Source organism: Anser anser, assembly GCF_964211835.1.
Source record: "Anser anser genome assembly, chromosome: 11".
Taxonomy (NCBI): domain Eukaryota; kingdom Metazoa; phylum Chordata; class Aves; order Anseriformes; family Anatidae; genus Anser; species Anser anser.
This window is the reverse complement of record NC_139732.1, coordinates 10,258,421-10,271,117: the sequence shown is the minus strand read 5'-3', so window position 1 is coordinate 10,271,117 and position 12,697 is coordinate 10,258,421. Positions and strand designations below refer to the sequence as shown.

The following is a 12,697-nucleotide window of genomic DNA, read 5'->3' as shown; positions in this document are numbered from 1 at the left end:
GTTTCCTGCCGGGGAGGGGAGGAAGGCGGCGGCGGCGGAGGGCGCGGGGCCGCGGGGCGGAGCGGCCGCCATCAAGCGGAGTGTGGCAAGGAGCGAGCATCCCCGGGGCACGCCGCAGCGGGGCCGGCACGAGAGGAGGTAACGGGGGCAGCCGCACCGCTACAGCCACCCGGAGCCGGCGGGGGACGTGCCGGGAGACCCCCGGGGTAGGCACGGTGGGGAGGCGCCGGCTCCCTCCCGCCTTGGGAGGCAGCGCGGTTAGCGTGGGGGCCTCGCCGGCAGCACCCGGGGCCGGCTGCAGGTGTGTGGTAGTGGTGGGAAGTTGTTCCGTGTTTATTATTAATTATTATTATTTTTAACGGCAGCACCTGAGGGGTGTGTGTGTGAGGGGTGCCCTCAGCTCCGCCCGGCCTCCGGTTCCGGAGCCGGCCGGCGCCTCTGTCATGAGGCGCCTTTGCCCTAAGGCGCGTGGCCGCGAAAAAAAAAAAAATAAAGCCTGAATTTGTCTTATTTTATCAAAAAAAAACAACCACTGGGGAAGGAAGGAGCGACCAGGACGAAGCGGCCCCGAGCCGGGCTTGTCACGCCGCCCGTGGGCTGCCCCCGGGGTGGCTTTGCCGAGCCCCGAGTTGGTTTTATTTGTTTTATTTCGCCTGGCTGCAGGCAAACACCAGGCTCGGAGCTCAGGTTGGGTCAGAATAGGGTGTTTTTGGGACAGGCACATGTGATAATGGCTGCTCTGCAGCCAGCTGCCACAGGAACTTAGGTGTCATAGTGTAATGCCCACAGGCAAGCATGTGTGAGGTACTGGGTTTGATTGTTTGTGTGATTATTATTATTTTTGAAGAGAAGTGCGTTAAGGTGTGCATTAAGAAGTGCCTTAGGTGACTAAGTTACAGCTAAAGAGCGTGTGTGTGTATAGAGATATGTAGCTGTGTGCCATCTGACTTTACTTTCCCCGTTTTTCCCACTTTTGTGCACCACCATAAAAATCAGGTAAATTATTCAAACAGACTCTATCATGGCCTGGCTTTACCTGGGGCTGATTTTATGTGTTTCTCCAGATCTTTTTCCAGCTGTAGCTGCCTTGAGTGCTCACTTCTGTCTGAAGACAGTCTACCAGAAAGTCCCTACTTGTAAGCTTACTTCTAATTTTTCCCTTGGAAGTATAAAATAAACTAGAAGTGTGAGGGATATAGTGGCATGTTATTTTCCACTTGTAGCAAGCACAGTTCCCTACCTTCAAAGTAACTTGGTTTAAAATCTATTACTGAGGTGGATTTGATTAGGATTAGTAGTACTTCAGTAAATTTTGAAAAGTTGCTAAGATGTTGTACAAGGATACCTGCTTGTGAGCAGGTTGTAAGTCTTTCCCTCATTTAATGTTCGAAGCCTTTTTCAGGATTTGTCAGAACATGTGTGCAGTGTTGCTGAACTTCTCCTGTGCAGGTGTGTCCCACGTGCGTATAGTCAGGACTTACTGCCATCACTGATACACTGTTAAGTGAATAATTGACCTAGAAACTTCTCTTTCATATCTGTTGTCATATTCATGTGATAAACACACCTCAACCTTTCTTATAAATGGATGTTACAGGCAGTTTTATTTGATCCAAGGTTTATACTGTTTTTTACAGTGCTAAAGATGGTTTGCGTATGGGAGCAAGCAGGACTTGGCTGAACAGGTTAAATCTTTACATTGGGAACTGCTTTTGGTGCAAGGGCTTCCTGTCTGCTAACCATGTGTGACAGAAAAGTGATTTTTCTCTCACCAGAAACAAGAGCCATACTAGACAGACTAAACCTTTCCCATTTAAATGGTTAGACTATGAGGTGCCTAAATACATACACTGCAAGGAATAGGTATTTCTGGGACTTACAACCTTTGCTCTGTTGGTGCTTAACTCCCTGAACACATTTATGCTGTTTGCCTGTGTAGGGCAGTCTTGACTCTTACCCAAAGGACAAATCATGTTAAGAAACAGGAGTTTTACAGCTGGAATAAGTGAATAGTCAAAGTATTTATGTAAAGCTGTGTTATTACAAGGGTTGCTGCATGCAGTCAAGACTACTGCAGAAGACAGAGGCAGGAATACTGGAAGTCTCTGCTAATGAGCAGGTATTGTATGTGAGTATTTGGTATTTGACATCGGCTCGCAGGTTCAGTCCCTGCTGAACAAATGCCAGACCAGCTGCTGTCCTTGGTGAGGGGGAGAGAGGGGATCTTCCTCTTTCCTTCTTAAAGGAAGGCCGCCTCGTAATGCAGTGTTAGTATTTCACTATAAGCGCATGTTAACTTTCATTAGTTCCTTTGGTAAGGGGGCAATGTGTGGTAGACCTTATCAGAATTTATATTTTTGGTGAGACAATGAAGTGATCTTAGTTTCAGGTCATTCTGTCCCGGTTTTGTACTGAAGCTGTCTATATTAACAGCAGTGTCATTCCAGTAGAAATTGTACGCATATCAGCAAAAGGATTCCTCACAGCTGCAACCATCAGCAAAAACAAGAGGTTAAGACTTTGTATTGCACAAGGGTGTGTGATGAGGAAACACACGTTAGCTTGTGTGAAGTCACAAGCCCGCATTAGCCTTAGCAGTCCTATGGCAGGGCTTTGGCAGCATTAGAGTTCTAACTGTTTCTAGCTGGAATATTTCAGAATTGTTGCATGTTAGAAGATATTATGCTATTCCTCCCTGGTTCTTCACTTCCAAGCCTATCTTCTGTTTGCACAAAACCAACGGCCTTGTGCCAGAATCATGGATTCGATTTTTTATGTAGTTGTTTTTAAAGTTTCTAATCTTGATGTTACTTCAGTTTTCTCCAGTCTTTTCTGCCCTCTCTTTTCCTTTTTGGTGGTTTTAGTTCCAGTTAAGTGAAGTATCTGTAGAAGAAAAAAAAAAAAAAAACAACCGTGCCAGTAGTTCTGTTTCTGTCATAGAGGTAGTGCAACAAGACACGTGACTCAGGCAAATAAGCAATTCCTGCCCTGAAGGCTTTAAGACTAAAACAAGCAAGGTTAGAGAAGAGAATGAAATGCCAAATCCTGAGTGAGCTGTTGTGCACACCTTCATGAAAACCTGAGCTGTTGTTGGCAGAGACCCAAAGCTGGGAATAACAAAAGCAGACTCAGAGACAGAAGGGGTACTGGGGGGAAAAGTATGTTAAACTGGGAGGATATTGTGGTTGCTGCTTCATGGGTAGGGTAAAATAGGACAAACAACTGTCAAGGTCATCAGTAACAAAACTGTATAGAACTGCAGTCATGTGCTGCTAATAGAGATGGACGCATTTGAATCAAATCTTCAGAATGCCTGAGAATTCAGAGTAGTGTTTGTGCTCCTGAACAAGTTGTACCGTGAAAGGTGTTCCGGGAAGATATGAGAGTGATGATTAGGGTATGTGGTGTTAGAAACCATAAAGCTGTGCACTTATCACCAAAATGGGATTTCATATCAGTGAGTCAATTCTTAACATAATACTTGATTTTATTCTCTAGCTGGATAGCTTGGTGATGACTGGAATATTTTCAAAATAGCAGTCAGATACCGTAACAATAGCTATAGTACTCTTATTTTTCCCACCAGGATTTCTCCAGTGATTCGCCTTCGGGAATACATTTGCAGCTAGTGTCCTGTGTGAGTCAAAGCAGAAATGAAAAGCCTCAAGTGAAATGCTGTTTTTGCTGGTGACAAGTGCTTGTTAAATCTACTTCTGGTCAAGTTAGTCATCAAGACACCTGCTTTGATTACTCGTCTTGCTGTTTTACACATTTATACTTTCTGATGATTGAGTCAGATTTGTATTTGGTTATGATATTAATATTTTGCGTTACATAGTTATAACTGAACCTTTTCTTTTAAAGCAAACCAAATAATCTCACGAGTTTACAGGCCACATGGCTTTCTGAAGGCTTAACTGTTACACCAGTAACAGAAAAACAATCAGTCTGTGGTTGCGAATGTGTTTGGCGGAAGCGGTGGAAGGTAGGTGGGTAGGTATGGAGAGTAACCAAGTAGAAGAGTAAATAACAAGGAGGACCGGCAACAACTGGGGAGCTGAACTTGCTTTCATTTTTCCTTGCAGTTTGGGGCACGCTCATCTGTGAAAACTGTGTGGATCCCTCTCATCTAGTTAGTTTAATTCAGGTGGAGATGCCTCATTATAGCACTCCAGTTAAGTTCAGAAATAGCAGTTTCTAGAAAGTTGGAAAGTTTTAGTCCAACTAAAAGTGTGAAATTTGAGGACATGTGATGTGACACGAGATAAAATGTTGGCTCATGTATAAACTTGATAAAATACATACTTAGTAAACATCTTTAGAGTGTGTTTTTTCTGAAATACTGGGGGGAAAATAAATCAGAAGGCATTCAGCTAAATGGATTGAGGATCTCATTTTGCATTATTTAAAAGAACATAGTCTCTATTTCAGTATGAAAAAAGCTAAAACATTGATAGGAGTTAGAGATAGATGATGTAATATGGTTCAGTAAATGATTTCTGTGCCATTTCTGTAGAAGTTACTTTTCTATTTGTTGAAAATAATCTTTATCCTTTTAAGATATTTAAAACTATTGAAGTTAGGCAATGTCAAGCCAGGTTTCCTATACTGCAGTATACGGATGTCGGCTAATTAATAAAGGAGGAGTATGATTATTAAGTTTTCCCTCCAGAAGGGTGTTCCTCTAACTGCATGAGCAAAACTTTTTGTGTTTGTATGTTACTAGATGCAGAGATACATTAATTGCATACTGTTCTATTGTAAATGGCTGAAGTGTACACTGGAGGTTTAATGAGTTTGCAGTTTGGGTTGGTTTCCATATAAGACTGCTCTGTGAATAGATTTCTTATTTGATATATAATAATAAACACTATATAATAGTATACACTATATAATGTGCCTCATCCAGAATTACTGCTAATTATCAGTTTATTCTTGTAAATGTTATTAGCAGTAACTTGCTTTTGAGAGGCATGGGAGAATTTCCTGGAGCCTTGAGAAGAAGGTGGTTCTTTTCCAAAAAGTCAATTCCGAAGCAAAGGAGAATGTTTGTTTTGTTTCTATTCTCTTAGGTACTCCTAAATACAGTCGCTAGTGGAGGAATTTGGACTGGAACTACTGTGTTTTTTCATGGACAGCTTGCACTCTTAGATAATGCCAAGAAATGAGGCAGTGGGAAATGGAAACAGAGTTTCTTGGAGGAGATGGGTGGGAAATCAAACTGTATTACAAAATATAAATCAGCAGTTAGATGAAGGGGATTTTGGACTAAGTATGTCTTTGTATTGCCCTTGGTTAACAGTCCACAGTGTGTTAATAGAACATGCAGTCCTGTTACCAGATCACTCATAACTTACCTGTGGAGGTATAATGATTTGATTAGATTGTTAGTACTGCAGTAAACTTGTGTTCATGCTTCAAACTTCCAGCTTGGTCTTAAAATGCTTTTTCTCTTTTATGTTACCTCATCTTGGTTCTGTCGGTTCTTTCTTCCTTATCAACCTTGCAGGTCCCCAATTCTGTTCTTCCTACTTTTTCCCTCACTGTTTTTCTGAAAGGCAGAAATTCCTTTCTTTGTTTAAGTTATACTGGAATTTGTGTCTTGCTGACTGTATATTGTTTTTTTTCATTTGTTTGCTTTAACTATGCATGGATTTCCCTTTGTGTGAAAACACGTGAAATAACAAAAGGGGATTTCACATAGGGTGAAAAGGTGGAAAGAAGCCTTGATGAGAAAGTTATAGGATAAAAATGTTTATAATGATTTCAGCTCTCTGTTTTGTTTTAGATTGTGATTTGTAGTCGTGGAGAATTCACAGCCTTTCCACAATGGGAGAAAGGACAGATTGTGCTAAGTCTCATAGCTCACTGGCTGAATACAGCCCCATCAATAAATCAGACAAGACCGATCCCAATGACAACTCTGAAATGCAGGATGGAAACCAAAATACAATGCAATTGAAGAAAGAAATATCTCTGCTAAATGGGATAAGCCTTATAGTAGGCAACATGATCGGTTCAGGTATTTTTGTCTCTCCCAAAGGAGTTCTCATCTACAGCAAAGCTTATGGATTGTCTCTAGTAATTTGGGCAATTGGAGGGATCTTTTCAGTCTTCGGAGCTCTCTGCTATGCTGAACTTGGAACCACTATTACAAAGTCAGGAGCGAGCTACGCGTACATCTTGGAGTCTTTTGGGAGCTTCATTGCTTTTATTCGTTTGTGGACCTCACTCCTAATTATTGAGCCAACGAGCCAGGCGGTTATTGCAATCACCTTTGCTAACTACATAGTTCAACCTTTCTTCCCATCTTGTGATCCTCCATACATTGCTTGTCGGCTCATAGCAGCTGCTTGTGAATGTAAGTATTTCTTGAAACTTACTATACTATTTTTTTTTTTATCTACAGTTGAGCTTTATTAAAGCAAATCCTACCAAATCCCTGAGTTGTTACATACTGAAACAATTTGAGTTACGGTAAGGAAAACAACAATTTCCAGTCGATGAATAAGTATTAAAAGTATTAGTCTGTGAATTAACATTTTCTCATTCAGAAGCATAACAGTGTTTAACTCTTCCAAGTTGACTTAACATGGGAAAAACAAAGAAAAAAGTTTTTCCTTCAGAGAGGTAGGTTAAATCAAACCCCAAAGTACTCTTGGTGTGCTCTAAGAGTTGTGGCTGAATAGCTCTTATGCTATGAATTCTGCTGTAACTTATTTTTCAATAACTACTCAATGTAGACATGCTTAAGTAATTACTCTGGTAGGGTTTCAGGAGATCATTAGGTCAAGGTTATTCTTCATGCTTGTGATTAACAGTAGCACCAAGAAGCTGTACCTGTTGTAAAGAGTTTTGAGGAGGAAATTTTGTGTGCATACAGAACACTGAAATGTTTGTGATCAGATAGCTCCTTGGGCAGTCAGTACAGAGGAACAACATCAAACTGTCCACATGCTTCAAATCAGGACTGTTGTGCACTGAAAGAATGAAATTCTATGATTGTGCTGTGTGTGTCTTAATTTTAGGTATTTCTATCGAGAGTGTTTCTATACGTATTTTTCATTCCCAGTACACAGTCAAAAATATCTTTCAGCAAGTCTACGCGGCAGTCCTTTGTCAGGTACTGTGCAGTCTCGCCATGTGCTGTGGAGCCTCCCCACACTGTCAACTTGAGGAGTTCTTATCATAAAGCTAATAGGGCGCTTGAGTTTTCTTACTTCCATCAACATGCTACAGAAGGGCGATGTGCTGCTCCTACCTGGATCCTTTTTGAGGCAACAGGGAGCCTGTAAAGTAGCTGTAATGTCCCTTGTGCAGTTGTCTGTGTGTGCTTCAAATATTTGACCTCTATAATTAGTTGTAAACACTATAGCTCCCCTTTCAGCTTTTGTGGATTAATTTGTTATTGTTGGGAAAGTGCTAATGTGGGCAAAAGGGTCCAAGTAGTGGGAAGAATAATCACAGACTTCTTCCAAAAATATCTGTGAGCTTACTCAGCTCTGCTCCTTTCCTCTCCTCCCCCCGTCCCAAATGTGGACCACATTTTGTTGTGACAGCTTCAGGGCAGAAATGAGGGACCTGTAACATCATGTTCACATTCCTTAGCCAGATACTGACCCAAGGTGTCCTGGCACAGGTTTGTTGCTAATAGAGGAAATTTAGCACTTTTTTTTTTTTCTAAGTCGGGGCAAGGTCACTGCCATGGGGGTGAAAGACTGACTTCAACAGTTTGTTTTGTGGTTTAAATGCCTGTTCTGTCCTCTTTAGGCTTCAGTGCTGAGAATCACCCCTGCTCTTCAACTTCATGTAGCTGTTGCTGCTAAAGCCTGCGCTTCTCCCTGGCAGGGCTGTGTCAGTCCTTACCCATGGATAAGGTTAAAACGTTATTAATGAAGCTGCTGGGAATGGAAGCCTGAACACTGGTTAGGTATAGCTTATATACCAAACCCAGAGTTGTTGTGGTATTGGCTTTTTGTTTTTAACTGTGGTAATAATACTAGATCTCATGTGAGATCCATCTTAGTGTTACACTGCACTGCTTTGTCATTCATTTTGGAAACAGGGGTGGCACCTGGCACTGCAGACCTGAACTTGGCAGTTCTCAGCAACTTTAAAAAGCTAAATTATGTAATTTTTGAGGAGTAATATTAAATTTATCTTTTAATTTTATATTTTTAAAAATTGAGGGAAACATGAAAGTATAATTTTAGTAAGAGGATGTCACTTGTTCGGATTCTTGATTGTTTTCTTTTGTTGATTTCATATTTAAAGATATCAGAGACAGCGTAGCCTTTCACCTGGAGACCAAACCCTAACTCAATCAAGTAAGAGTTAATAACAGTTGCTCCCAATTGAAAGTTGCTTAAAATTATTTTAATGTTCAGATACACCCTGTGAGCAGCTACTCCGTGGATAATACTGATCATTACCACTGAACAGCAGAGACCAAGCAGAGTTGTTTTTTTAACGAGGGTTCTTTGGGAGCTGGCAGTCCTGACTTTTGAAATTTGATACAACTGTTTTTTTTCCCCTCATCTTGCCAAGGTCTGTGGAATCTTGTTCAGCAGTTCCACTTGGCCAGATTTTCTAGTATGCTAGTAGCAGTAATGAGGTCATTACCTTCCTTTTGTTATCTTTTAAACAATTACTCTTCTTTTTGGTAACTGTGCTAAGTGCATTTGTATCTTAATAGTATCACATTTTTCTTGGATTATGGGAGAGAAAATAATATATCACGTCTCTTCATTTAATTTTGATTTGCTAATATTTTCTTACTCAAGTTGAATTTGTATGTGTATGCATTTTAATAATACATGGTACAAGAAACTTGTACAGAAATGAAAACTGCAGTGGAAGATAACCACACTTTTACTAGCTAGTGGAAGCATTGAGAATTGGAGAAAATAGTTAAGCTTTGGGGTTGAAATCAATACTGTAATGATAATCTGGATAAGAGAAATGTTCCTTCACTAAGTGTTTTATAGAATAAATGACGCTGAAGGTACTGAATCCTGTTGAGTATTCAGCATTTGAGTACAGGCAAAGGTTGTCTGGCTGCCTCTGGACTTGATAATGCAAAGTGTTGAGAGCCACAGGAACAATGTATTTGAACAGTAGCTTGAAAAGTCTTTCTAGGGGAAGTTGATCATATGAGTAAGTTTAGTCAGCCCGTTAGGCAAATGCTTGTGAAATCTGGTAGTCTCCCTTCAGTTCCCATTTCAGTCTTGTGAAATAGGTCTGACACTGATCTATTTGGGGCCAGAGGGAGGAATGTACTTTGAATACACGTTACTTACCACCAATTTTTAAAAATCATAGAATCCTAGGATGGTTTGGGTTGAAATTTAAGGAACATCTAGTTACAAACCCCTGCCGTAATGTTGCGTTGTAGACCATGTTGTCTGGTCAGATCTGTTCTAGCCTCACCTGTTAATACAGTATAACTGAACTGGAAAAGAATAATGACTTATTTGGGACCCTATGCAGTATTTTAAATCACTTGTGGATGTTGAACTGATCCCCAGACTAACAAGGAAGAGGAAAAAAACTTCTAAAGCACTATTTAAAATGTTTACCTAAATGAATTTCTGGATAATCTTTCATTTAGCAGAACAGTATTGGTAAATTGAAGCTAATAGTTTCATGTAATAGTTTCTTTAGCTTTGGTATAGCTGCAGAATGCATCTGTTCAGGGGTAACATGAGAAAATGTTCTTGTAACCAGGGGACCACTGATGTGTGGAAGGTCGTTCCTTCCCTGTTTTGAAACGGTATGTATTATGAGCCTTTAGAATAACAATTTCCTGCTGTTTGAACTAGTTTTCAGTACCAGCATATTGTTACACTGCTTAGGTTAACCGGAGTATTAGTGTAACAGGTAAGTGTGCGTTAGGATTATCATTGAAAATCTCTGAAAAATGAATTAAATTGAATATTGTTCCGTCTTCTCATTTTTCTCTTTTTTTCTTTTCCACCCCTCCCCACCTTCCCTCTAGGTCTTCTAACATTTATAAACTGTGCCTACGTTAAATGGGGAACACGGGTGCAGGATATATTTACTTACGCTAAAGTTGCTGCTCTTATTGCCATCATCGTAACTGGGCTTGTTAAAATATGCCAGGGTAAGCATCTAAACTTAAAGCAAAGGTTCGTACTTATCAGTTAAACTGAAACAGTGGTCTAGAGACTGTAAAACACCTCTTTATATGTGTTATCAAATGTCTCAGTACAAGCATAATACAGCCACTATGAAACCATTAATGTTAAGTATTATCCTGATTTTATATCACGGGTAGCTATCCTATCTCAGTTGACTTTGAGCTAAGTAAAAGAAAAGTGATTGCTCAGCCATGTTGTGCAATTTACTGCCTGGAGTATGGAATAATAAGGGAAATGAAAGCAGCAAAGCACAGTGCTAGCAAAATAAGATATGTGAGGAGAAAGCTGTAAATTCCTGTGAAAGAAATCTCTAAAGTCAACTGAGCGTTGTTTTTGCAAAATGAATTTTGTGCAGGTCTGAAAGTGATTGAACCTAAAGTCAAAATAGATTTTTAAGAAGTTGTAAGCAGATTTGTGTAACAGGAGCAGCCCCCCCCCCCCTTTTTTTTTCTTCCCCCTCAAATGCTGAGCTCTGTTACAGCTTTGAAAATTAGGAAGTTGCTGTCTTTGAGGATTTTGCGTGTGTGTTAGGCATTGTGCCTTCACGTTTAAGGAGAAGAGTTCTGAACTAAGTTTTATTCGTACCCTTTCCTTTGGGGAGGATTTATTGGTGTGGTAGCTTAAAAATAAAAATTATCGTGCTTTCAAAGCTGCCACATTTTTTTTTCCTGTCGATCTGGCAATTTGTGTCCTTTGCTCTAAGCAGTTATTGTTGAAAGTCCACAAACAAAGTAATTACTGTGAATGGAACAAGAACATGCATACGTGAGCACCTTGACAGTGTTCATCCCTCAGCATGTCTGCTCCATCTCTTGTTTTCTAGATACTGAGCTTGTTCCCTACCTACTTCCTTGACAGTGTCACCCTTCTCTGTTCCGGACTCAGCAGTTACTCTGCCTACATCTGCGCCAAGGGAATAGCAACGTCCACTTAGGATAAAAAGCAGGGAAGAGAAAGATGAAAAGATAGGCTAGAGGCCTCAAATACTTGCCTGTTCAGCTTTGATGAAGTCTAAACATTTCAGGATGCATAGCGTAGGGCACATTTTCGAATTGCTTAATAAGTCACCTTATTATGTGCAATAAACTGAATGTATAAAACTGCCACGATGAGTGTGTTTTGACCTGCTGGAAGTCAACGGATTGACTTGCTGATAGTCAAAAGATAACATACATTCTCACAAATACCGGTGCAAAAAATACACTTTTACTCCTAGCTTGGCAAAATTTAATCACAACAATACTTTATGTTCTGTTTATTGTCTGTTTTCAGTAGCTAAAACTTAGATATCTGCTTTTATATGTATTTAGTCATAGTTATCTAAAATCCACTATAATCTTTTTTCTATGCATAAGCTAAATGATTGAAAATTTAGAAGGATATATAGCAGGAATGAATGGATTATTTTATGAATGTTACTCAAAACCACCTTTATCCTGAGTATAGTCGCTGCCAGCTGTTTGTAGCTCAGTCTGAATTTAATGTTCCTGAATTTTTGTGCCATTATGGGCACAAAGGTGTTTAGTTAGATCAGAATCATCCAGAGAGCGTACCTTTTAGTAGTTTAAGTACTGTGCTTATTGTTATGGCTGAAGCACAGAGCAGAAACAGAAAACAGGATTAATAAGCAGCTTTGTAGGATTTAGGGCTTCTGAGTCTTTGTGTGTCACACTGAAAAGAATTACTTGCTCTATTTTATTTTCCTGTATTTCATTGTATCTCCTCCCCATACAGGATATTCATCACACTTTGAGAACTCTTTTGAAGGATCCTCTTTTGATATCGGGGACATTTCCCTCGCACTCTATTCTGCATTGTTCTCTTACTCTGGTTGGGATACACTCAATTTTGTAACTGAAGAGATCAAAAACCCAGAAAGGTAAACGATGTGAGCTTTCTGAACCTGGATAGTTCCCAGTTGCTCATTTTGTCTTTGTCTTTTGCTAATGAGTTCTGAACCTACACAGAAATAATTAAAAGTACTCCATACTCAGATGGCAAGGCCATGAACAATCACTGGTCAAGAATTAATAGCTTTAAACTCCATTAAGAGATTTAAAAAAGTTGTAAGAATAGACGAGTCTAGCTGATGGCAGGATGCCACGTTCAGTGTTCTATAAGCTTTCAGTTCAAGTCATTGCGTACTACCCATTGCAAAAGGTGTTAATATTGCAGTGTAGCAGTTCCATAAGTGTAGTCCGTGCAGTGCTTATCTGTGCAATAACTCCGATGTTGTATTTAAGAATGTTATCTTTTCCATGAATTTATGCTGTAAAAGTGTGACTGACTACACTTATCTTCTTCAGTAGCGAGTCTGTAAGCAGATACTTTTATGTTAAAAATAGAATACCATTTGATTATTTTTGCTTCCTATTATAAGCAACAGCTCAGATTGCTACAAGAGAAAGATAAAGGATGGAAGAGAGGTTTTTTTAATTCTCCCACATGATTTGGCTTTTGCATTTTCTTCTGTGCTATACATTTAGTTAACCAGTACAGTTGTCTATTAAAAAGATAAAATTCAGATAAGTATTTTT

General features: G+C 39.8%; 1 protein-coding gene across 4 annotated transcripts in view; it reads left to right on the top strand.

Annotated features, from left to right (window-relative positions):
* The window catches only part of SLC7A6 (solute carrier family 7 member 6), a 29,984-nt gene continuing 17,287 nt past the window's right edge, over positions 1-12,697 (top strand). The window contains exons 1-4 of one of the 4 annotated variants that reach the window (XM_083851415.1): positions 1-138; positions 5,789-6,361; positions 9,998-10,123; positions 11,895-12,039. In XM_083851415.1, the coding sequence (XP_083707541.1) occupies positions 5,830-6,361; positions 9,998-10,123; positions 11,895-12,039 (803 nt within the window). In that variant the 5' untranslated portion in view covers positions 1-138; positions 5,789-5,829. Of the gene's footprint in view, positions 302-1,091; positions 1,137-5,788; positions 6,362-9,997; positions 10,124-11,894; positions 12,040-12,697 lie in introns of those variants that run through there. The other 3 variants (XM_083851416.1, XM_083851414.1, XM_083851417.1) reach the window with 3 other exon arrangements.